The sequence below is a fragment of the Vigna umbellata genome, chromosome 11, assembly GCF_029865625.1.
Source record: "Vigna umbellata cultivar VRB3 chromosome 11, Vumbellata_1.0, whole genome shotgun sequence".
In the NCBI taxonomy this organism is placed as follows: Eukaryota; Viridiplantae; Streptophyta; class Magnoliopsida; order Fabales; family Fabaceae; genus Vigna; species Vigna umbellata.
The window spans coordinates 29,449,779-29,476,910 of NC_142175.1; the positions used below are offsets into that span (position 1 = coordinate 29,449,779).

General features: G+C 31.3%; 3 protein-coding genes and 1 long non-coding RNA gene across 6 annotated transcripts; 2 read left to right on the forward strand and 2 right to left on the reverse strand.

Moving 5' to 3' along the window:
- Positions 1-785: 785 nt before the first annotated feature.
- Positions 786-2,976, forward strand: LOC124822971 (protein LURP-one-related 11-like). Its single transcript, XM_047295082.2, has 3 exons — positions 786-1,179; positions 1,256-1,486; positions 2,661-2,976. The coding sequence occupies exons 1-3, from the start codon at positions 925-927 to the stop codon at positions 2,793-2,795; spliced, it is 621 nt and encodes a 206-aa protein (XP_047151038.2). The 5' UTR covers positions 786-924; the 3' UTR covers positions 2,796-2,976.
- A 1,702-nt stretch (positions 2,977-4,678) lies between these two features.
- Positions 4,679-9,479, forward strand: LOC124822969 (uncharacterized). 3 transcript variants are annotated; one of them, XM_088102341.1, is made up of 6 exons: positions 4,679-5,064; positions 7,127-7,476; positions 7,568-7,720; positions 7,809-7,950; positions 8,193-8,434; positions 8,927-9,479. In XM_088102341.1, the coding sequence occupies exons 2-6, from the start codon at positions 7,150-7,152 to the stop codon at positions 9,101-9,103; spliced, it is 1,041 nt and encodes a 346-aa protein (XP_087958467.1). In that variant the 5' UTR covers positions 4,679-5,064; positions 7,127-7,149; the 3' UTR covers positions 9,104-9,479. The 3 variants fall into 3 exon arrangements, with proteins under 3 accessions (XP_087958467.1, XP_087958468.1, XP_047151034.1); XM_088102342.1 differs by having other exon boundaries at positions 4,681-5,064; positions 8,325-8,434; positions 8,897-9,479; XM_047295078.2 differs by having other exon boundaries at positions 4,686-5,064; positions 8,897-9,479.
- A 2,621-nt stretch (positions 9,480-12,100) lies between these two features.
- Positions 12,101-12,724, reverse strand: LOC148191451 (uncharacterized). Its single transcript, XR_015782841.1, has 2 exons — positions 12,634-12,724; positions 12,101-12,407 (listed from the first exon to the last, which is right to left on the reverse strand). It is a non-coding gene; the product is annotated as an uncharacterized LOC148191451 (long non-coding RNA).
- Positions 12,725-14,496: 1,772 nt separating this feature from the next.
- On the reverse strand, positions 14,497-22,615 carry LOC148191452 (AT-rich interactive domain-containing protein 4-like). The gene is made up of 15 exons (XM_088102267.1): positions 22,085-22,615; positions 21,799-21,987; positions 20,932-20,985; positions 20,695-20,783; positions 19,991-20,267; positions 19,647-19,703; positions 19,285-19,316; positions 18,985-19,120; positions 18,422-18,595; positions 16,952-17,590; positions 16,066-16,203; positions 15,877-15,975; positions 15,373-15,473; positions 15,140-15,230; positions 14,497-15,016 (listed from the first exon to the last, which is right to left on the reverse strand). The coding sequence occupies exons 1-15, from the start codon at positions 22,229-22,231 to the stop codon at positions 14,894-14,896; spliced, it is 2,346 nt and encodes a 781-aa protein (XP_087958393.1). The 5' UTR covers positions 22,232-22,615; the 3' UTR covers positions 14,497-14,893.
- Between the last annotated feature and the right edge of the window lie 4,517 nt (positions 22,616-27,132).

Here is a 27,132-nt window from a genome sequence, read left to right on the forward strand (position 1 = left end):
TATTCATGATCACAAGAGAGATAGTAATTATCTCACCTTTTGATACTCTAATATACTAATAGTATAACTATTTACCAGTGTACTAATGAAATAAATATTTTTGCTGTGATAATTTCATTCCAGTTCTATGCTACTTGATTATATTTCTTTATTTACAGACTTTCTGTATTCATTACCATTCAAATTTCCTTTGCAAAGTTTACTTTTTTGAGATTTTTTAATATGTCAAGGTCTCCATAATCACCATGTTAAAGACCATACAATATACTATCTTCTCTAATAAAACGATATAATTTACTTAATTTATATGGTGATACAATATTGCATACAAGTTTTAAAACTAAAAGTGTAAAAATGCAGACCAGTGCATTAAATTTGTTTCAAACAAGTATAATATAAAATACTATCATTTTGAAGTCTCCGTACATACTTTGGTTTATAATAATAACAACAAGATCATACAATGAAACCTTTGCATTGTGCAACTACTAATACTATAAAAAAACTATTGAATGGCATACATTCATCTGCTTTTCATCATCAAGCAACAAGTGGGGATTATATTATGTAACGTCTGATATGACCTGCAGCAAAAAGTCACTATTATATATTGATGATAAGGTTTAGGGCAATTAGTTGTAAACAAGCTTACGGCTGCAGTTGTGGAGTTTTGCTTTAATTTCAAAGAACACGCCAAGAAATCATATTAAACAAAAACATAATTAACAAATGAGACATGATATTGTATTTTATATCATGTGTGGTTTGTACTATTATTTTTGTGTTTTGCCTTCATCCTCAAACCACTCACTGAGAATCATTCTATGCTTTATTTTCTTTAACCGACTTTGATTAAAAATTTCATGTGGCCATAATAATATATGGTTATCCCATTAGTATATATAAAAACCTTTTATCAGTGACATGCTACACACAATTTCAACAATGGGAAAAGTTTGTCCCCAAGCACTAGAATCCTCTACTACCTGCAGTTTCACTTGCAAGCAAGAAACTTTTACCCTATGGATGAAATCTCTTGTACTGAATGGAAAAGGGTGCACTGTTTTTGATTCCAATGGCCAGATTGCATACAGAGTTGATAACTACAACTGCAAGCATAGAGCAGAAGTTCATCTCATGGACCAAAATGGTGATATTTTGTTCACTATGCTAAAAAAGGTAAGCAAATTTCATGCACAGTCTTTCACATAAAATAACTGATGTATAACATTATTTTAGTCTTTTGTGGTTTCAGCAATATAAGTTGTCCAGATTCTGGGAGGGTTATAGATTTCCAGCAACAAGAAATGACCACAAAGGACCATGCTTTCGAGTTTCAAAAACTTATAAGATCTCTAAAGGGGGTTCGATCTATGAAGTTGAACTTGGTTTGGACAAAAACCAACCCTATATTCATAAAATAGAAAGCAGCACCTGCAGTTCAGCTTGCAAAATATCTAATGAGGTTGGAGTGGTGGTTGCAGAGGTAAGGTTTCTTACATCTTGTTAATCAGCAAAGTTTAACACCATTAATTTCATAATTCCTCAAATATCTCATGAACTCGATTCATTCATCTTTAATATCTATCAGCAAAAGGGAGATATGCATAAAAACAAATGCATTAAATGAAGATTGTTTAGTTGGTTTTTCTTTTCTTTTTTTACACGTGTAAAAATTATGAGAATGGGTAAGTTTTAAATTTAAGTAATGGTTGGTTGACACACTTTTACATTTTGACACACACTATAAAGGTAAAATAATCATAAAGAAATGAACTTTTGTATTTTTTCGAAAAAGAATAAATTAAAAAGTAAGAAATGATAGTGTCAAATGAATGTAAAAAATTTATCTGTGTCAAAGTATCATTTTTTTTTAATTTAGGAATAATGGTATCTTGACACACTTTTACATTCATTGACAGACAATATAAGAGTAAAATGGTCATAAAAGTGTAATTTTTTGTATTTTTTTCAAGAAGAAAGAGAGTAAAAAGTAAAAAAAAGTAGTATCAAATCAATGTAAAAAAATTATGTGTCAAAGAATCATTTTTCTAAATTTTAGAGTAGAAAAATGATTATTTGACACATCTAAATTTTTACATTCATTTGAGACTACCCTTACTTATTTTTTCCTCTCTTCTTTCTTAAAAAAATACAAAATTTTACATTTTTATGACTATTTTACCCTTGTATCATGTATCAAATGAATGTAAAAGTATGTCATAATACCATTTCTCTTTAGAGTAATGATAAAGTGACATATCTTTACATTCATTTGACACACATTACAAAGATAACATAGTCATAAAAAAGTGAATTTTTGTACTTTAAAAGAAGAAATAAAGTAAAAAGTAAAGAAAAATAATGTCAAATGAATATAAAAAATTTGTATATCAATGTATCATGAACTAAGTCATTTGTCTTTTTTGGAATTAGTTTCTGAAAGGGTGAAAGCGTGTTTGGAGAGCACGACCTTAGTGATGTGCTGATCTCGTGATGGGTGTAATGACTTAAGATGTTTTAGTACCACAATAAATATATATATATATATATATATATATATATATATAGAGAGAGAGAGAGAGAAAGTAGAAGAACATAGTAGAAGGATTTTAGAATTGTTATTATTATTTTACTTATACCTGTTTTTGTGTTTGCAGCTAAGGAGGAAGAAGTCACATAGTGGAGTTGATTTAGGAGAAGATGTTTTCACAATGGTAGTGGAGCAAAATATAGATCTTTCTCTAGTTATGGGACTTGTTGTAGCATACAATCTTATAAACTCTAAAATGTAAGTATTTTGGAAGCAACAGTTTCCACAACAGTAGTGATTTACATATTGAGTGAGAATTATAGCACATCGATTGCTAAATACAATTTCTGTGTTGAGCTTTGCAGAAAAGTGTGCGTGTGTGATTAATCAATCACAAAATGATTGAAATCAAATTTAATTTTACTTTTGTTTTCTTTCGGAAATGCAGCCTTTGATTCTCTACATAGAAGTGTTAATGATATGTTCTTTAGCATAGTTTCTTTTACGATAACGATACTTTGACAACATTTCTTTTACAATATTTTAACATCATTTACGTATTATTCTGTGATTGGTTCAAAATTACTCTACAATCAATAATAATAATCATAAACACCAACATGAACCAATCACAAAATCACACGTAAATGATATTAAAATATTGTGAAAAAAATATTTTCAAATATCATTATCTTTCTTTTATATTATAGGGTTAAATATGTTTTTAGTCCCTAAACTATTGACCGTTTCTGGTTTTCGTCCCTCTTCCAAACTAAGGTACGATTTGGTCCTCAATCTTTAAAAAACGTTCGTTTTAGTCGAAAAAAACGAACGTTTTGAGGACTAAAACGAGGACTAAAAACAAAATTTTGAGGACTAAAACGAACGTTTTTCTAAAGAATGAGGACCAAATCGTACCTTAGTTTGGAAGAGGGACGAAAACCAGAAACGACCAATAGTTTAGGGACTAAAAACATATTTAACCCTATATTATATTTGAAATAACTTGTTCTATCTTATTCAATAATTTTATATATTTAAGAATTAAAGTTTAAATACTTTTTCTTTTTTCATTCTTTGGAATATTTTTTAAAAAACAAAATTTTAATGAACAAATTTTCTACATAAATAACACACCATCTTTCAAATTTTCCTAATATATATCAACCCTAAGTTTACATTTATATTTTTAAGTCTTAATCAACATTGGTTTATTTTTGAGTTAAATCCTTTAAATAGTTTTCTTGGAAAAAATCAACTTAAATTCCTAATTATTTCAGTAAAAGAGTCATTGGAGGATTTGATTATAAATATTTAAGAAAATTAGAAGTGTAAATTCAAACGGATGAATTAGAAGTGAAAAAAAGGATTAATTCATTCGATGTTTAAGATTTAAGAGGCTTTGGCTATCTATTTTATGTTGATCCTACAAGTATAAAGCTAATCCTCTACATTTTTAATTTGGAAGGAAAAATATTTTACTTCAATATTTTTTATTAAAAAAGGTATAGAAAAAATGTCTTCTTCAGCATAGAGCCTGTTTGGGTTTTTTTAAATGATAAGTCAAATTCTCACATATATATTTCATAATGTTCATTTACGTATTCGATTTAATACTGCTAAATATTGCTTAAAATGATTAATTGTTAACATTCACAATTAATAACTTCTATAAGCACTTCCTAAAATTTGTAAAAATGTTCTACAAAAATTAAATAAAAACTATTAAATTATTAAATTTAAATTTTATAAATTTAGTAATTGTATTCTAGTTGTATTTTTTTTGTGTGGAATAAATATAAATAATCGTGTATTAAGTTAAAAATACTTGTTTTAATGCTTACATAATTTTCCAAATTTCTTCAATTCTAAAGATTAACTTAAAACTTATGCAGAATTAGTTTAGATGAACATTGTTTTTACAAAATACTATTCATTAAATTATTTTTATATTAATACTTATAAAACAAATTAAGTTTATCAAATAATTGGATTTGTTTTCCAAAATATTTCAAAAATAATTAGGTTTCAGAATAAATTTGAATCTACCCCCAAAATAATTGGCCTTTTAAGTTCGCACAACTCCTAAAAAAATTCTTTACAAAATTCTAAGATAATATAAGATTAAAAATGATAAGTTCCACCTTCCCAACCCGATTCGAACCCAAAACCCGAACCCAATTTCAACTTCGTTGTCAACGTCATCGTCTTCAACCGCCTCGCCGCACTCTCCCGGTGCCTCCACTCCCTCGCCGCCTCCGAATAAGCTCCGAGAGGTGCCTCAGATCTTGGAGTTCGTGGACGCGATCGATGAAAAGGTTGTGCATTATAGGACGGGCAATGTGGCCTGCACGCCCTTTGGTTGAAAGCCTGGTGTGCTGCTTCCGATCACGTGTTCGCCTTCCTGGTGGAGGATGGCATAGATGTTTCCTCGCTTTACCATGAGTTCGTTAAGGCGCTGATTCCCAGTTTCTACTACGATGCCTCCAATTATAGCCTTCCATCTTTGGTGTTTGGTTGCAACGAGCAAGGTTTGTTCCAGCTATTGTTTTCTCTTGTTTGTTTATTCATCACTGCTTAATATTTGGCATTTGTTTGTTGGTAGTTGGTGAGGTTTAGTTTACATATGTTAGATATCAGGAACCACTGAATACAATTAAACCTTTCAAAATGTATTATAGGAAAATGGGGGAAAATAGGATTTAAACCTGATCTATCTTTTAGCTTGTTATTTAGGATTTCTCGTATGAGTTAGTTTCTGTTTCTGGGTTATTGGGTGGATGTTAGTTTTGAAGGTTCCCCAACCTTCTTTGAATATAAGTTCTTAACTGTGTGTTGCCATGTTTCAGTATTTGGTTCCTGTTCATTATATTTTTCTGTATAGTATATGATTGAAGAGGAGAAGAGCATGAAGCATGCGATTTGACATGTGATTTGAAAACGCAATTAAACTTATTGTCAAAATATATCTAAAGGAAGTGCACTATATTTCAAATGTTACCCATGTTAACTCAGAAAGGCTGCGTATAAAATAAAATGGTCATGCTTAGTAATATAGTAGATGATTTTTAGAACATGTAAAGTGTAACTGCCACTCATCAATGAACCTGAGCACAGGCATCAAAACTGAATGCTAAGCCTGAAGGCTTCAATGAAGCTAAGCCTGAAAAAGGTAACGGAGAAAAGAATCAGATAAGGGAATGCCTGAGCATGAATGACATACCAAAATGCAAAGACATGGAATTGGAAGCTCCGAACATGGCAATGAAAATTGAGCTTTTGGATAGAGAGGGGAGATGAATCAGTTGGGATGGGAGTATCCCTTGTGAGTTGTCAAACAGGAGAAAGTATATATCGTGCTATAAAAAGACCCGTGGGATGCATTTTTTTCTTCCACATGGCACAACCCAGCTGATAACCTTGCATATTTAGAACTTTGAGAAAGGTTGCCAGTTCCATGAGTTTACAAGTAATCCCGGAAATCCTATTCTGATCCCAGCAACTTGTGATACTAGGTTTGAAGGCATCAGAAATGGCAGGAAACTCTTTACGATTAAAATCATTATAAAATAATGGATACTAGCCTTTGTTAAGGAGCAATGGGAGTGCCACCAATCTGAACCTTATCCTGTGTGTTACTATGATTTTGAAAATGGAGATGATAAACTAAAGATCTGGACAAGTTCTTTGCTAATCCACTTTGTGTAACTTTTGAAATGTGATTGCAATATTAGTTATACTCTGCTTATTCAATACACCGGCACAGTTCATTGAATATAATTAGTTTCTGGCCTCAGGTAAACATGGAAACAAATTACAGATGAATGATAAGACACGGCTTTTCCTAAATCAGTTATTTGGCACATGGGATCAAATTCTCTTTCCAAAGCCACGGATAGAGTTCAGGCTGTGGTATGACGAGAACATGGCAAAAGGGCAATAGGCCATTTCTTGAGGGGATGGTAATAAAATGCTTTTCAAGAGAAAAACATATCTTGTTCTTTAGTCTCATCTAATTCTCAGTTCTGCTCTCTTATACATGTCAGCAGTTCCTTTCATTCCTAATTTCGGTTCTGAAAAATTTTCCAGGTGACTATACAATATGGTATAAGAAAAGGGTAGAGAGGAAAGAGTTTTAAGTGTTTCTCACAGAGCTGCTGGAGTAAACTTTAGGAGAACAGCTAATTTAGCTTGCATATTCTTTTGACCTATTTTGTGTGATCATTTGTAACAAAATTAAGTCAATGCGAGGCTTAAGATGGGACAGTAAACTGAGTCGAATTATGTTCTCACGATTGAATTATTTAAACATCTAAATCTCTTGATATTTTTATTTTCATCATAAATATAGATGCTTTTAAGGGAACGTATTAAATGATTTTTGTTACTTCCAAAAAAGGAGATATTGGTCTAAAAACTATCAATTCTCCAGGAGGATTATTCTCTTTTGAAGTGAATAATATATCAACATTCACCATATTTCTCAACAAAATATATAATTATTTCACCCTGGATTTTGTTTTTGATTTATTAATTAAAAATAATTTCTAAAGTGTAAAAGTAATATAAAATAACCGATTGGCTGATTTACAGGAAGTGAGACGAGGAGGAATTGAATGGAGAATCGGAAGACATCAGCGTACTACGAGAACAGAGCGGTGCAGTTCGGGGTAGTGAGCACCGATTGGCTTGCTCAGGCTCAGTCCGCCACTGTCCCTCGTACCCCTTCTCCTCCTCCTCCATCTCCTCCTCTTCCTCCTTCCCACAATGACGCCGACGAACCCTTCTCCGTCATCCAGGAGTTCGACACCTGGCGCAAGCACCCCGATTTGGCGGAGGCCGTCGCCGCCATTCGTGCCTTGGCCGCCGTTATCCGCTCCAGCAAGGCCACCACCATGATGCAGCTCGAAATCCAACTCAAAAGCGCCTCTGATTCCCTCAAAGTAACCACCCCCATCCCTTCTCTTCTCATTGAAATTGATTTTGTGATTATTATCATTAACCGATTCTGTTCCGGTGTTACGCTGCACACAGTGTTGGGATACAACCTCAATCTCCTTAACCGCCGCCTGCGATCTCTTCATGCGATACGTCACCAGGACTTCCGCTCTCGAGTACGAAGACTTCAATTCCGCCAAGTCTCGCTTGCTCGAACGCGCCGATAAGTTCGGCGAAATCTCCTTCAAGGTAACTCACTCACTCACTCACTCAATCACTCCCCCACCCCCCTTTCACTCACTCGCATCATCACTCTTTCAATCGGTTCCTTTTTCAGGCTCGCGAAATCATTGCAATGCTGAGCCAGGATTTTATATTCGACGGTTGCACAATTCTTGTTCACGGTTTCTCCAGAGTCGTGCTTCAGATTCTCAAACTCGCTGCACAGAATAACAAGCTCTTTAGAGTCTTGTGCACAGGTTCTGCTCTCTCTAAAGCAACGAGGTTTTTTAGTTTTGAAAATATATTTACCGCTTTAATCTCTTAATTATTGTATTCTGATTAAGTTCAAACAGTGATTTGAAGAATGTTTTGTATTTGAGCTTACTACTCAGCTTGATTTCTATTATTGCCTGAATTAGCTAAATAGTTTTTTAAGGAGTAACTAAGAAAGAGGGTAATATTTTAAGGATGGAATTGATGGATCACTCTTAATTTTTAGAGGGGAGACCAGATAGAACGGGTTTGCGGTTTTCCAATGAGCTGGCGAAGCTTGATGTGACTGTGAAACTTGTTATAGACTCTGCAGTGGCTTATACTATGGATGAGGTTGACATGGTGTTTGTTGGGGCAGATGGAGTTGTTGAAAGTGGTGGTATAATCAACATGATGGGAACTTACCAAATTGCAATGGTGGCTAAGAGTATGAACAAGCCAGTTTATGTGGCTGCTGAAAGTTACAAGGTATGCTTTGATTCCATTTTTCTGCGTAGTTGTTATATTGATCAATAGGAATTTGATTAGAATACACTACTGTTTAACACGGTAATTTTTATGACTTAATGACTTAGGCCATTGATTAATAGTGTCAGGAGTCTTGGCTTGTTTTATTAGTACAGTATGTTATAAGAAGTTATAAGAAAAGAGTCTTCACCAAAAAAATCAGTTGATTCCGTATGAGAACCTCTTAGACTTAATTCAACATTATGCTTCTTCTTCTGCTCAAAGTGGAATTTATAAGAGTCACCCAATAATGGTTCCCATGTATGAACAATGGTGAGATTATCATGTTTTGTAATAGACAGTTTCCTTAAAAGTTGGGTATAAAATTCTGTCTAATTGATTGTTAGAATAAGATAATTACCGTGTATCAAAATAAAACTCGATTAGTAATGGACCTGCTACATACCTGTATGTAATTGACAGTTTGCTCGATTTTACCCTCTGGATCAAAAGGATTTGGCCCCTGCCTTACGCCCTGTTGATTTTGGTGTGCCTGTTCCATCCAAGGTTGAGGTTGAATGTTCTGCGCGGGATTATACTCCTCCACAGTATCTCACTCTGCTTTTCACTGATTTAGGTGTTCTTACTCCATCAGTTGTTAGTGATGAACTCATCCAGCTATACTTGTAGTTATTCCTTTATAACTATCTTTCCATTCATTTAAATTGTTCGCCTCACTTCAAGATTGTGTTTTATGACATAACTTTGTAACAAGACATGCACTAGCATGTTCAGTGTAACCAAGGATCTCTGATTCACGTCAGACACCTAACGAATTAGTCTAAATTAGTTGACCTTCTTAGAGTAACCCGTTACCCGTTTTTAAAGATATAAGACTTCGTATCAACATTGAATCCCCACAATCCCCCTAATAGGTTTATGTGGTCCCTTTATTTACATACTAGTTATTTTACTGATTTTTAATTGATGTGGGACTTTAGACTCACATTTAAACATATCAATTTCTTCCTAAATTGGTCTATGGAGTTTTCATTTTTAGATATTAGTCATTTTCCACAAGTTTTTATCTCATGTGATGTTTGAGACTTGAATGAATCTTAACAATCTTTCCCTCATCCTTTTTACTTATTTACTAATATTGTTACTTGATTGAGTTCTAAAAATTTCCATTTATGAGATTTCGAGTCCAGACTCCTTCTACTTAGATGATCTTATTCACTTTTACCTTGATTTGATTGAAGATTCTCTTTTTCACCCTGCCACCTCTATTTGTTACATTTTGAAGGCATAAATTTTTTATCATACCGAATTTGACTAACAGGTTTTTATGAAGCCACAACCTTTAGTCCTTCCAAAGTTAATGCGTATTTTGAGGAGTACTTCAACTCCGTAAGCACATTTATGTTTTAAATGCATATTTCACTAGACAATAAATAAAAATGGATTAGGAAATTTTGTTTTTCTAAATGGCTCTTTTCCACATAAATTTATATCGGATAGAGATATACATGGTCTTAAAAGAGGAGTTTTTTTTATCACAAATTACTTTAAAATAAATATATATTTTAATTATAATCAAAACTTTAGCTTGTTTTTGTCAAAACTAATTTTAATAAACTAATATAATTCAGTTAATTTCATAAACCATCATTCACTCAATATACACATGGGTTTGCATAGTGATTAAACAAATTTTCTGTTTCAGAAGTAATTAATGTAACAGAGAATCTAATTCTGACTACATATAAAAACTTTTTGAAGTATTTATAATGTCATGTTACCGTAAGTAAGATTGTCTAAAAAATCCTTGTGATATGAGTGTAAAATATACTTAACTAAGGCCATAATGAGTAGCCACCTATGAAGCATAAAACCCAAACTCTGCAATCAATCATCCATTGAATAGACACAATAAAAGAAAAAGAATCGAGCAAGAAGAATTATTGAAGCCATTTTCACCCAATGAGTTTGCAAGAATCTATTCTCCAATGGGTATGGGAGGGACTAATCCTTTTAGCTGGAAGCACATTTGGAAAAAGAAATTTCATACTTTGTTTTTTAAGAGAAGGTGAAAACTGAATTGGGCTCTTCTTGGGGAGGGGTGAACAGGAGGGATGTCATTCTCATATTCTAATTCTCATTCTCAACAATTCCAATTTTTGAGGAAAAATGACAATCACGTTATTAGTTTCAATCATCAAGTTTACACTTTAAATCCTGTGTTCACTAATATATTTTTATAAAATGAAAAATATATTTTATTGTGACGGAGAGTTGGTATTCGTAAATATTTATTATAAATGGTAGTAAATAGTGAATATTTTAATATCTATTTATAAACGAGTTAGACGTGAATATTATATTATTAGTGTCCGTAGATATCTATTACTTGCAAAAAGTTTAAATAAAAATTTAATTTATATTTTAAGTTAAAATTAATTTATATTGTATTAGGTTAAATTTAATTAAAATCAAAATTTAATTTAATTTATATTATATCTTATTTATTTATTTTATAATTTTATTTAGATTTTATTTTAAAAATTTATAAAATATTTTTTTTTAGATATTCGTGGGTATCTATGAGTTTTATTATCCGTGTAAATACTTTTTAAACGAATATCCAATAAATAACAAGATGGATAATGGAAAGATTATTTTAGTATGGATGAGGTAGCAAGTAGACATTATCTATGCTCAACCCTCATTCCTATTCCTATAAATGGTAGGAGTGTGAGACAATTCTTCATAATTAACTATAATGTGTGATGCTTGCTACGGATAACAATGGATTAAATACGTATAGTCACTACCAAATTTACACTAAAATTCTATAATATACTTCAACAAATATTTTGGGATGGTTAAATTTTATTTTGTGAATACAAATTTGAAAGAGGAATACATCTAATTTAATAAAATAAAATAAAATCTTTTATTTATAATGTTTGTGTTTTCAGGTTCAAATTATAAATTAGTTAGAAATATAGTTAAAATTACATTTTGAACAATATTAAAAGTAAAATTTTAACATTACTATTTGCTAATTAAACTAAAAGTCACTTTTTATAATATAATTCAATATATACACACAAAAGAATCTCTCCTTGACACAAACTAATTAATGAAATGAATCTTTTAAAACAATGAAACTATATATAACTTTAATATTATCTAAATAAAGTAGTTATATATGCAAATAGTTTTATACTATTATCTTTAATAAATTACGATAATAATATTTAGTAATCCAATACAAAATTGATTAAGAATTCAAGTTGGAAGTTTCCACCCTAACTAAAAACAAATAAGTTGAATGATATACATAAATAAATGAATTCATAAATTAATTATTTTAAGATTTTGAGTTACGATATCTTAAGTTTTTATACATAAATTTATTTACTACTTATAGTTTGATTCATTTTGGTGAGGATTCAACCATGGTCCAAGTGTTCTCCTCAAGAAAACTCACATTGAAAATTCTTTTATTTTAGAAAAATATATTCTATCAAGATATTTTATAATTGAGTTATACATTATATATATTAAAGGTACTTTTTGTTTTAAAATTTGAAATTATATTAAGATTTTATTTTTAAAAAATGCAATGAAAAGTTAAGAGACCAAGTAAATATAAAATTATTGGATATAGAGAACAATGAATGATGATGAAATTGACTTATTATAGAGGTAAGCGAGACCATGAAGAACATATATTTATTACATATAAGTGGTTTTTGTTTGAATGAGATTCTAGTTAAGTTGATTGGTAGATTTAGTGTGTTGTTTGGGCAGAAACTTCTCCCTAAGCTCAGCAGCATCAACTTCACCAAAATGTTTCTCAGGAATCCAATTTCCAGTCTTTGGATCTCTCATCCAAAACTTATCTTCTTTATTTGCTTTTCCTTTCACTCTTTTGCCTTCCATTTGCATCCTCAAACTCTCTGTTACAACACTACACCATCGCTTCCTGCACCATTAATGCCTTCATATATTTAACATGTTGCATACCATAAAACAAAAACAGTACACAATAAACTATGGACAACTTCTTTCTCAGTAGTTAAAATCGTTAAAGAAATGTATATATATATATTATAACACCAAAAAATTTATGATATTGTCTTGAAGTTTTGTGAGAATGGATTATAGTGATGCAAAGCAGAAGAATAAGAGATGAGAGTGGTGGGGTTAACCTGAGAAGGAAAGAAGAAGGGTTGACAATAATGTTGGCCATGAAAAGCAGAAAGTGAAGGAGAAATTAGAGAAATGTGTTTTTTGAAGGATGAAGGGTTGGTTTGGAAGAATGAATCTTATATAAGAGAAATGAGTGAGTGTGTGGTGTTTTCAGAAAGGAACATTAACTCAAGCAGTTATTCCTTAGGAATATTTATGTTGAATCCACGCCATGATAGAATCTGATATAATCCTTTGATAACTTCTTTCTCCTTTCTTAACTACTTCTAATCAAATTCCTTCGTGAGAATGTTCTTTTCTTTCAAAAAACATTATAAATGCTACCGTGTAATTTTAGTATTTTGAGTTAGAATCTTCTATACTAACTTTCCCAAATTTTCAGAAAGGACCACGTTGATTGAGAATTTTAAAAATATTAGGGCGAGATTGATTATAACTTGTAACAAATTACTATATTAAACAAAAAAGACACTTAATATAAAATTGATTGGAGAGAAAAGTTTAAAAGAAACCTTTCATGGTAAATAGGATTGATTCGAGATACAAAATCAATTTTATAGAAACAAATTGGTATTCCAGAAATAACTTTACTTCATAATCTAAATAAATCAATTCTTTTAATTAATTCACGTTTGAGATGTTATTTTCAGCCTTTTTAATTTAGGGTTAAATATGTTTTTGATCCCTTAACTTTCAGCGAAAATTGGAATTAGTCCCTCTTTAAAACTTTGGCCTAATTTAGTCCCCAAACTTTAAAAATGTGTGAATTTAGTCCTTTTAACTAAATTTTGTTTTTGATGTTTTAGGTGCGTTTCATGATAGCATTTGAGTTGTTTATCTAGTTTGACACATTTTTGCTTCAATGTTCACTGATAAATGCGTTTGAAACATCAAATAAAGTTAACAAATTTTGGTTAAAAGGACTAAATTCACACATTTCTAAAGTTTGGGGATTAAATTAGTCCAAAGTTTTGAAGAGGGACTAATTCCAATTTTTTCTGAAAGTTAAGGGAACAAAAACATATTTAACCCTTTAATTTATAATACCTTTTAGAAGTAGTTATTTCAAAATTAATTAGGCCAAAATATAAACTTCTCCACGTTGTACAATTAGTATAACTACCCACTTAACACCTTGTCGTATTGAATATAACGACCTAATTAGATTCTCTGTTCGATTGCAGGGACAAAGAGAATCGGTATTTTTTCTATTGTGCAGCTCGTATCAAAATATTAGGAAATGTTTACAAAATATTGTTTTTGACATGTGTTTCGAAACATTAGAACATATCCCAAATGCAAATGGCAAAAGTAAGTTTATTCTTTTTTAGTTAGTATGGGATGCATCGTCTCGTCATCAATAATAATAATAATAATAATAATGCTTCAAAACAGAAAAAAGTTACAATTTACACGTTAGTTTTAAGTGAAGATTATATATTATATCCTTTTTTTAATAAGCATGTTACTTTTTTATTGGAGTTATAAAGGCGGTAGATTTTTCAATAAAATCTAATTCATGATAAAAAAAAAGAGCAAGTTTGTTCTTGAAGTTTCATTAGACAGCCCATTCACAAAAGAAAATGCAAATTCTCAAAACAGAATAATTTATACTTAAAAAGTAGAATTAAAAGTGATTCTAAGTAAACTAAAAGTCTTAAAATTATGTTACGAGGTGCTTATTCTAATTTTGATAAAAAAAAGTGCTTTTTATCAAAATAATCTCTTCCCAAAAAAGTATTCCTTCTGTATTCAAAAGTTGTCTTGGTTGTGAACATATGAGCAATTAGATCGTATACAGAACGCAATTATATGAGCAATTATATACATTATTTTTTTCTATTTGACATCACTCAATCAAATCTGACAACCAAGTAGTATTTGAATATAATAAAAAGACTTGAAAATGATATGCTTAATTAAATCATATAAACATTCTCAGTGCAGAAGTCTATACACATTTTCCTTTCAATACAATAGGACACTCGTAATAAACTAACTCTGAACTCACAATGGAGAGTTTGATGTGATGGGATCGGAAAGTGGTAAGAGTTCCATTATCTGAATTAGGAATTTTTGTTCCCCTTAATTAATAACAAAGGTGAAAGGGGTTCGCCTAATCCTAATGACATTTCTGTTGATTGACCTAATTTTAATTTTTTTTTCCTCCTATATTTTACTAATCTATCTAAAACATAGAGTACAGATAAATCCGCAAAGCAGGTAAGTAATTTGTCTGCTCTTCCAGAAAAGAAACCATCAAAGGAGTCGTGAAGGCATTGACCCTTGAGAATACCCATTACCAACATTTTGTTTCTTCTTGAAATTTGTAACACTACAATGAGGACATATGTATTCTAGCCCATCTGTTTTTGCATAATCCTGCAAAAGTTGTCAATTAAAGACAAGAACCTTAATATAATTAAAAGCAAAGTGATATTATTTTTCTCTTTATAACATCAAGACTAATCGCATATACAATAATTCTATGTGATGAAGTAGTACCTTAAATGCGCCTAGACCCTGCCTTCTGTCACAGCCAAAGTGGGCCCACTCACCACATATGCCACAATTCACCCAATCACCAGCTGCGCTACTGTTTAGCAGTAATGAGTGTACATAAAAATTATATATTAGCTGTTGCTACGGTTGCCAATCATAAAGTGAAAGATACATTAGGACTCTTAAAATAATGAGACTGCATAGCTTCATTGGATTAAAAAATATTAAGTACAAACCTGTGACACAACAAGCAACATTCTCCATCCACATCGTCATGCGCTAATTCATATTCTAAAAGGTAGGTCTCATAATGTCTTTTCAGAGTATTTCCAACACCCTGTAGAAGAAGGCACAAAAACCCTTAGCTTCCAGTTCATTTCACATAATAAACAAACATTCAGTCAGAACATAATTTCTTCAGTAGTCAAAGAACTTCTCATCGGTGCAATCTTAACTTCTATGCCAATATAACTAACAATGTTTTAAAGAACCTATAACAGAGGCATAGCCAGCAACATATGATTATCAGTACTTAAACCAACGTCTAAGTCAAAGACCCAACCCATAAAATAAACTGATTGCGCCATTTTTAGTTTTTGGAATGAGGAACATAACAGAATACTGTAAAAGAAAGAAAGTATTAATTTAAGGTTCTTTCCGTCTAAGGTAGGGTGCAAGCAACACTCAGTTTTGGGACCAAATGAACTACTCAAGGTATATAGTCAACGCATAGAACTTACAGTCATCCTATTGGTAGTTGTGTAATTCCGCATCTTTGAAAAGATTTGCCCCTTCCAGTTGATGCCATTGCCAACATGAAATCCCCCTCTCGTAACCACCTAAAAAGACCAACAAATTGAGAAAGAAAATATACAAAAAAAAAAAGACTTATCCATAATCATTCTGAAAGAATAGAGTCATTAACTCACCTCTTTATACAAATTGTAGAGATCAAGACGTTTTCCATTGAGTATGGCATCAGGAAACTCAATAAGCCCTCCTTGAGGAATTAGGCGATTATGTCCCCGGAGAATTAGAAACTCCATGACGTCTTTAAGAAATTCCTCCTAATAAAGAAAGTTACAGGAATGATTAGGACAAAATTTCTTCATGGAATGCAGACCAAAAATCACTAAAAGGAAAACACGAAAAGCAAGAGATTTCTTTTTCTTTTGCTTTTTAAATATAGATTGTCATTGAATGTTTGCATCGTATATCAGTTGGCCCTTGGCCCAGTATGATTTAGCAATATTTAGGTCTTAGAATAACATTCTTTTATGAAATATTGATCCAAAAAGATCATTAATTAGAAAAGGAAGATCGTCCTTCTAGGATAGGCAATTAAAATTCACATCAATGTTAAAACCATATAAGAAAACTCTCTTTTCTGGATGACAGCAACCATTTCATCAACTTATGTAGTAATTTAGACGTTTCTATTTGAAGATTGTTACAATAAATAGTCTTGAATAGGATTTATAGTAGGTATTGTGTGTTTTGTGCTAGACCTAGTTCCTAGGTGTATCTTTTCGAATTCTCTTCTCTCTTATACATTGTATCTTATGTATGACAGGTTATTATAAATATGAAATCCTAAGAGGGGAAAACACACTCTAAAACTCATTCTAATTCCTCTGTATTTTTCTCAAGTAAGCTAATGCTATATTCAAAATCAAAACAGAGCACAATACTCGAGTTGTATATATTTAAAAGAAATAATCCCTATAATTAGAATTTTTGAATAAAAAATTGTCATGTAGCCATAGGTTACAGTTCATCAAATTATCTTAAAACAATGGACAAAGGAAAACTAACCTCAGAGCACGTCTGAACTGGGCCTCTACCGCAACCATGCTTCTTAAGAGGCAATGGGTTCAATGAAATAACCTGCTTAGATTGAGCTGCACTTGAAAATGATTTTCTGTGTGTTGCAGATGTTGACCCAGTACTCCGCTTTGCTGGGGCAACAAGTGGCAAATTAGCCTCAACTTGGGCACCATTAAAACCGTCTGTCTCAGAAGGTCCACAAAAAGGTGTCATTCTATGGCGACGAATGTGAGGGATTGGCCTCATTGCAGATACTTTTAATCTCTGTCTAGCAGGAGTTAATGGGGTGCTAATGCCATTCGCCATTTTTCTATCCTTTTCCTCTTCATTTACTTTACAAACAGCACCGTGCCCTGCAAAGACACCGTCATGAACACCAGGGCTAGCCCCTTGGCTTGGTTCACACCTTTTTCTTCTAGGAGGGGGTGGTTTCAACCAACCAGGAGGATTGCTAAATATTATATTATTTTTGCTTGTACCACTATCTTTCTCACAATTTTGATAAAAGAAAAGTAGACGCTCAGCATCATCTTTCTCGAAAGAAGCTATAGGCAACCCCTGAATACTAGCAATACCGAGTGCAACTAAACTTCGATACGAAACCTCAGGTGCTAGCTGTCTCAAAATCTGAAGGGAGCAACAAGACAAGCAATTATGAATCCGAATAACAACGAATATGCCTAATGTACAACTCCAATTCTTATAGGATGCAAACTTTGGATACTGAACTTAACATCCATGTATTTATGAAAAAGTCCTTGTCACTGTTTGAGTTCGTTCATTATTAGCCATGCAAATGTAAATTATGCAATTTGAAAATAGGATAAGCAGATATGTCAAAACCGTGTGATTAGTAGGGACAATGATTACTGCTTGAAAGAATAAAAACGATAAATGCCAGTGTGCAAATCTTTGGTTATCTTAGATTATTAGCCATGCAAATGTAGATTATCCAATTTGAAAACAGGTTACGCAGGTAGGTCAAAACAGTGTGATTAGTAGGGACAATGATTACTTCTTGAAAAAATCATAATGAAAAATCCCAGAGTGAAATTCCTTGGTTATCTTAGAACCATTCTGATTATAATATGGCTAAACAGCAGCATATTTAAAGAACTTGGTACTCCCATTTGAAAGGGGGAAGAGATGAAAGAAAAAGCAGTTATTCAGGGTACTTTACAACAAAGGTAGATGCCAGGCAGGAATACTACTATCTAATCCTTCCTAGTACAAAATTGGACATGAAACGTATTATAAGCAGAAAATGCAGGATAAAGTTTTAACATATAGGTTAGATAATCCCACAAGAGAACAACAAGCAATGATTAAAGCATTGATGAATCCCAAGTATGAAACTAGCAAGAAGGAAAGACATTGAGAAATAATAACTTTAAGCAATAAGACACTAACAAAGATAACATTATAATAAAGAAGGAGAAAGGAGAAAGATGTTAAAACCTGCAAAGCCCATTGAGGAAGCCTCATGCAAATTTCATATACAGGTGCTCCACAGGCAATAGAAGCAGATCTGCGAGGTTCAGAAATATTCTGTTTGTTTCCCTCATTGTTGAGTTGTGCATGAACTAGTTGACTCTTCTCAATTATCTCATTTTTTATATGACTCTCCAAGAGCTAAAAAGTAAAACAAATAGACCAAAGAATAAGAATTTAAAATTTTCAACAGGTAAAAGTATCTTGCAAGATGTATATATTATCTTGCACGATGTATATATATAAAATTATTGACTTGATGCTTGGCAAATTAGTCACTGGACAATTTAATGATAAAGAAAATGATAAAATAGTACTAAAAAACATCTTGATATATATATATATATATATATATAACCTTATAACTCCAACATTAAGAAACACAATATATGTATCTATGCCTATAAAAAGTTGATGAGAGAAATGTAGGATTAGAACTAAAAAATTATTATATATCATCAGAGCAAATAGTATTTATTCTTGGCTACATCAATAATACTTAAACAGTAGCATAGATAGTTGGAGGGTACCTGATCATTAAAACAAGTTTGTGCACTGCCAGATACCAGAAGTGAGATATGTGCAGAACTACAAGTTGATATATCACATCGCATGGTCACAACTCCCCGAGAAAAAGTGGCTGCCTGAAGAGGTGGTGGTGGGGCACTGTACCATAGGATAAAAAGATATATTACATGGTGGCAAATCATATTCATCAGTTCAATAAAGTCCCAGTGAATATCCATGAAAATATAGGAATTTGAATGAGAAACACTTTTCAAGCCATCAAATGTATGAGTATAAATCATACGCAAGTTATATTGACATACCTAAACTTGCCATGGAGCTTGCAACCTCGGATCTGAAAAGATAAATACAAAAGTTGAGAAAACCTCCCAAGAGACCATCTCAAGCAGATGTAAACGTTGTAGCAAAAAGCTACAAAACAAGAGAGGGTAAAAGACTACTAAAATTACAGTGGGAAGTTGCATTTTATTAGACTATACTTAAATTGCTCCTGAGGAAAGAATACGCCAGATTTAATAGAAGGGGGGAAAACAGTGGATCTTATTCATTAACAGTAAATTTTTAAGTTTTACATTATGAGAAAGGTTATACATATAAAGATTTTGCTGACATGGAGTTTTATCATCCACGTAAGATATTTTAACTAAACATAAAGTCAACGTACTTCAATAGTTAAGAGAGCTCTGAGTCCATTCTCCAAAGATCTCAGCAATGTCTCGTCCTGGAAAGAAACAAAAGCCATGAGTAATCGATAAATGATATCTAGTGTGGATGGGTGTGTTTATTTAAGTGAATTGTTATATAACAATCCTTTCGTCAGTCGCAAATTGGTAAACATATTTTTGCTTTGTTCCACAACAGAGAAACTTATTTCAACATGCATATGTACTTGGGGGCATGTCAAAATGTCACAGTTACCACAAACATTTTTCATTAAATTAGCATCAAAGTTTAAAGGTGGTTTTAGAGCACACTAATAATAAGAAGTAGAATTCAAAAGAAGCTTACAACAGTTGAAGGTGCACCACAAATAAGAAACCTCAAGTTCACTTCATCTTCATGTATCTTTATGGCAGGCAGAGTGCCTGGGGAAGTTTCGTCATCATCTTCCTCATCAATCTCTGGAGGGTCAACATTGATTTTGAGACAGTCACCAAGAAGGTATGGCCCCATCTCACTAAGAGCACCATGACTGTCAGTCAAAAGTACTTGGTTGTTTTGGACACAGTAAAGTTCAAAAGAGGCACGTGCAAGATGAAAAGCATCCCACGTATGTGTAGACGAACTGCAAAACATTTGTAAACAGCACTAGATGTTAAGTACTGCCTTCAAAATCTTACCAAAATCCACTACTTGAATTTCTCCCTTTTCCGAAGAAAATAAAGGGTCTCAAATATTGCATGAACACAGAAAATGAGAAAAAAAGTGGCACACAGGACTGTGCAAAGTGTCGCCCTTCATAGTTCAAGCAAAAATATTAGTAAAATTTTCAAAGATTTACTTTAACAATTGATAAACTAGAAAAATTCCAGAGTTCACAAGAAAGTATTCCTGTCATGGATGAGCCACAACTGGAAGCATCATTAAACACGTATGCAATCATCCATCAATATGACTTTAATCAGTAGGACAATTGGATTTAGGACATAAAATCATTTCATTGTGAATGCACCACATGCTTGCAAGTTGCAATAAAATAAAAAATATCATACCTCTGTACAACTGAAAGAAATGCTTGACGAAAATGGCAGGCAGCATAAGAAGAAAGGGCAGTCTTCCAAAATATAACATATGGGACTCCCTGCAAAGTCAGTCCAATTAAATAAGCCAACTTTCACCATAGAATTATCAGAATGCAATGGGTTCTTTTGCTTTTTATCATCCTTCAAAAATTGTAGTTTGTTGAGTATTGATACCTGAGTTTTAACAAGCAACTAAGACAAAATTACCTTAAGATGAAGAGATTCTGCAAAACTTTCACCATTTGGTATTTCTAAATAAACCTGAAGAAATCAATGAAATTGCATCAAATGAAATACCATACCCACAATGCCAACTGAGGGGAACAAATGTAAATCAGATGAACCATATTAGTTTTTATAAGATCAAGACAATTATTTGGCCAAAAAAAATGTCTTAAGAAATAGACTGAATTAGAGCTCAAAATTTTGAGAGAAAGACAATTAAATTTCATGAATAAAGGGATAAGCACCAAAGAACTTGGGAAACCTTCCCTTAAAAGCTAGTTGTTAAGGGGATAGACAAGTACTTAAGTAACCAACCAAGCATCCCATATTACTCAATGTGAGACTTAGTCATCCTATAATAACAACAACAACAACAACAATAATAATAATAATAATAGTAATAGTAATAATAATAAAAAAATGACATAATAATAATAATACCCAGATCCCTGTCAAAACTCTCCCAACATCACCAAGTTTCCATAGTCTAAATTCTTTGATATCACATTGACTGGTCCAATACTGGTGGTTCAAATATATGTGCCATACAACTGGTCTAGGAAAATATAGAGGAAAGTTTCTAACATTCTTAACAGTATGCATTTTTACTTCCTTTATTTTTCCTTCTTTCTCTCTCCTACATTCTTAACAGTATGCAGATCTACTTCCTATATTTTCCTTCTTTTTCCAAGGCTATTAGTCACCATAATATAACCAAGCAAGTAGACACAGAAACTACCAATTTTACAAGCTCTCCACTTTCTTCAATGACCTTAATACATGTAACCTAGAGCATCATCAAGAAAACACACCCACAGAGTCAAAAAGTTAAAAATTCAGAATACATACAGCCGTGGGCAATGTGGAACCAAAGAGCTCTGTGATATCTTCAGAAGTCGATAATTCCAATCCTTGCCAAACCAGTGAACCAACTCTGCCATTCTCTAGCTGCTCTCCTTGCAAATAAACAAAATTAGGTTGATACGACTCCAGCACTTTCCTAAACTGATCCTTATCTGGATTCCGAAGCGTTTGAACCTGCATTAACAAAACATCCACATCATGCTATTCCCGTGGCCCCAACATCAAACCAAAACCTACATTACAACAATGTGAACGCGTTAATCCTGCATACCTCAAGACGCCCTGCTGAAACTAGCTCGGGGAAAGGATATTTGTGTTGATTCTGTGAGGACATGTGTTCGGCAAAACTAGCCCCACAGGTTACAGCGAGAAGAGTGCATGCGTGTTTCGGAACTCCATGCGGATGGAAAGGAAACATAGTTGTTCAAGCTAAACGGGAAACCGTTCAGAGACGCACTCACACTGAGAAAACGAAGAAACTTCTGGTGTGTAAAGTTGGACTCCGACGGGACTCAGTTACGCACTTTGCTGCACCGAAGAAAACCTGTTTTGCAAAACTACGGAGGAATTGCGAGGGTGCGTTGCATAGTTGGAGGGACGAAGATAGTTGGCGATCGAGGAGAGAAGGCACGGCAATGACAGTGCGCGAGAACAAGAGGATGAGGAACTGCAAGTATTAAAACCCTAACGCGATGGATGGATTGGGATTGGAAGATGAAGATTGAACAAGAAGAAGATTGGGAAAACGTGATGCGGATTCGGGATTCACATATTCTCATGTTGTTCTTTCTGAAGACTAAGACGGCGTCGTTCTGCTTCCGAATTTAGTTTTTTTACAAAATTACACTGTATTAGTTCTATAGAAGTGCGGTTGGTAAGTTTGAGTTGTTTGTTGACTTATTTGGAAAATAATTTTATATTTTCTTTTCAAATTAAAGAGATAAATTTTTATACACACAAAAATTAAAATTATTACATATTGACTAAGAAAAAATCATAGTAAATATAACAACTTTTAGTAAATAATTTGTTGTTATTATTATATAAAAACTAACAAACCACTGCTTTATGTTTAGCCTTGGGATTCCAAATAAACTGGCCTTTGCAGATCATGGACATATACCATAATGCCAAATGTTTCTTGGTGTCATGAAGATATACAATCTTTTACTTCTGTCATCTATGTTTTTTTATACTAATGTTATTAAAAATAAAACTAAAAAAAAGATTAAATAAAAATAATATATTTAACATTTATTTATAATCTAATCTTATTATAATAGTTATAATAAATTTAATAAATTTATGACAATTTTTATTAAAATTAAAAATATAGATTTTTATTGTGAATGAGTGTCATTTTTCCTCTAAATAAAAATACTAATTAACTAAAAGTTATTCGGTTTCTTTTATTTGATTAGATAATAAATTTACATAAAAAAAAGTTATACTAGAATGAGAGAAAATGGTTAACTTAAAATTGATGTTAGATTAGTAAAGAAATAAAAAACTCTGAATAGCATTGTTACATCATGCATGCACACTGTGGATTAAAACTATTGTATTTAAGCATACAATTTTAGAATATAATAACATATTTAAAATTTTACAAAAAAGTTCATTTATATATTAATATTTATCATGCAAAACTAATATATATTATAAAATTTATCTCTCGTGGATAAAGCATATTTTACATATTAAAAATTATTAGTATATATCTTTTAGTACTAAAATTATAATATGTGGTTGAACTTTTAATATTTATAGTTTTAATAGAATTTTAAAATTGATTTAATAGAGACGAATATATACTTGTAACCACAGCTGAAGTTCTTAAAAAAATGTTGCTACTTATAGGAACAAATATTAAAAAAGAGAATCAAATTTTAAAAACAAACACTATATTTACTCAACAGTAATACATAATGTAAAATACATATTATTTTTCTAAATCTTAAACAATAATAAGACTATATGTTATTCTTTTCTAAGCTATAAACTAACAAAAAAAATGAACATTTGATTTGATGAGGATTTATAAATTTTGGATTCAATTTATATTTTATTTGATTGTTCTTCTTATACCATCCACTTTTGTAAATATATGATTACTTCATGGAATTCTAAATATCATTTGTATACAAATTTTATCCATTTGGAGATGTTTTCAATCTTTCATTAATCATCTTAATATTTTCATTTGTTTGCTGTATTAATTTTGGTGTAATTTTACCATCTATCCTACAGAGTTTGTCAAAACTTATAAGTAAATTTTGGATTTTTGGCAATATCATATAATTTAACTATTTCATCATAAATTTGAGTTAACTTTTCTATAAAAAATTTTAAATTTATATTAGTGCAAAATTAATTTTTTATAATAATTTATTATGTCAGGATATAATTTACACACTAGAATAAATTATATGATGATAATTTTATAATAAAGTAAAAGAGTTTCTATGTTAGCTATACTTAAAATCCGCATAGAAAGTTTGTGCAGTGCCAATTTTAAACGAATAAAAAGTTGGGAAGCGATAAAGAGTTGATGAAATGTTTGAGATTTTGCCTCATTATTAAGGGTTTAAATGTAACAAGAAATGGTGGAATTAGAGTTTTATGGAGAATTTGGTAGAATGTTTTTGTGTCAATTGCTTCAAAATCAACATAAAAAATAAAAACTTCCTCTGTCAAGTGTATCTATATTAGTTTCAAAACCGACATAAAAAGTATTTTTAAATAGGCATAAAAAGTATTTGTTGCACTAGTACTATAAGTAGAAAGTGTGCAATTTTTGGCAATTTTTCCATTATGACCCAAGTTGAATCATGATTCCTCAAGGTATGGTAAGTCAATATGAAATTTCATAAAGATACTATATCACCTCCATACTTAATGGCATACCTCCTAGTCATGATCAAACACACACAAGAAAAATTAGAATCATCTATAAAAAGTGAGTCCAAACTCTTATCATTATGGGTCACGAGTGAGTTGTTAGTAGAATATGTTTATTTTGGATCTTGTATTATGGATCTAGTATTATAGGATATTTCTTTTTAGGTCTTATATAATGGATCAAGTTATCTAGGTTTCCATATTTGGATCAAGTAATGTAAGGTTTTTGGGCTTGGAAATAACCTAGAGATAGGGGCATTTTGTGGTTAACTACCAAGTCAACATGCGCCTTTGGAGAAGGCTTGCTCTCCAAGGTTGAGGGGTTCTTGGTCTTTCTTTCTTGAGAGTGTAATGACCACGTGGTATGCTCCTAATGAAAATGATCTCTCTTTAGTAGTGAATATGTGTCATGCTCGTAATAAAGAGTATTAGTGGTCATGTGTCCTCCTCCTAATGGATAGAATTTTTATAGGGTCTTCAAGTTAAAGTATTAGGGTTTTGCTTCTACAATTTGAAGACACCTTTAAAATTACCTAAGTTTATAAATAGAAGTGTCTCCTCCAATAAAAATCACATTTGAATTTTAGTGAAGTTATGTTGTTAATTTTGTATCATACTACTCAACTTAGGTCATCAACATTATATTACCACTTCTAGGCTTCCTATAGTCATTATTCTTTAAGAGTTTATCCAATCTCTCTTAAGAGCACTCAAACGCAACTAAGAAATCATCATATTAAAATCATCATATATGCATCATATTTCTACACCATCAAATTTTCATAAACCACTACTCATTTAAAAGTCTCTCCTTAGTTTAAGTCATGTAACTTAGAGGATATTATTTCATCAACGATGGAATGTTTAGTTAGGTTAACATAATAATTTTAATGTTTGAAAACAACTACAAGCTTGACTACCTTTTTATTCATGTAAGGCCACCAATAAGACTTTAGGATATTGATACATGGTCACACTTAAATGTAAATTGAACTTAATTTTATGATACTGAGATAACACTATATATTTTAATTCACAATCCTTTAACATACATATTTTCTTTCTGAACTTTAAGATATCATCTCCCCTGAAGAGAGCTGTTTAATTTGATCAATATCCAAAAAGGTCGTGTGATATTTCTCAAATCGAATCGTGAACTGCTTTTCCTTCGTTTTATCTAGAAACTCAGTAATCATAACAATTATATTATACAACATTGTGATTTGAAGTTACAAAAACCTACGAATTTAAACTTCTTAAATTTTTAATCAACTCCAACTCTTTAATAAGAGTATTGACGCCTAAATCTTCTTTATCCACAACAACATTTATCTTTCCAAAATTATACATTTACCGAAAATCATAGTTTTTTAAAATTTCAACTATCTACTTTTAAAAAATAGACATAAAATCTGGACATTAGATTACTAAATTTTATATTTTAATATAAATTTATAGTTGTATTTAATTAATTTAAGTGCACAAAATAATAACGTTTATCCATTAAAGATATTGCATTAAAATTGGTTCAACTTAATTTTATAAAGAAACAGGTAAAACACAATCCCACGTTTCAATAAATATTTCGGCAGCATTTGTTTATTTTAGCAACTTGAATTAGTACACGCCTTATGTATGCTTATATGAGATTTCTTTTTTCTATCACGTGACAATAAAGACTTGATTTTCCGTACCTTTTTGGTCGGCTCATTACTTTGACCTTTGAATTATTTTATTTATGGTTAAATAGGTTCGGTTGATGCTTCGGAATGTTTTAATTTAATATTTAATATCCAATAAATAAGTTAGTTTAGATTTTATACTAATTTCATTGAATGTTGGTATATAATTATTTTAATATTTACAAATATATCGAAATATGACCGTTATAAGATTAGTATATTAATATTGTTAAGTTAAAAGTAACTAATATAATTACATTGATGTATTTTACTAAATTTTACATTTAAAAAACAACAAAAACTTAAAATACTAATTTCCATTTAAAAAATACTACAAATTTATTTAACGGACAAATTTATTTTTCTCAATTCATCTAGCGAATGTATTACTCGTGATATTTGTATTACTCGTGATATTTGTTGTTACTTTTTATACATTGTACAAGGTAAGAGTTAGTTTATTTAGGTTAAGAAATATAACTTTAATTTGGAAAATGAAAGTGTTTTTTAAGCAACTTTTATAAATAAAATTAAAATAATTCAATTTTCAATTCTTTTAAAATGTTATCTAGTTAAACTTCTAAATATTTTATACTTTTTAAAATTTAAGACCGAGAGTTTATCCTTTTTACGATAAGTTGCATTTTTAGTATGTTGTTATAAGTTGATTAAATTAAGCTGGTAAAATTTTTTATCTAGGTAAATTCGTTGTTTTGATATTATTTGGTTTTCTTTC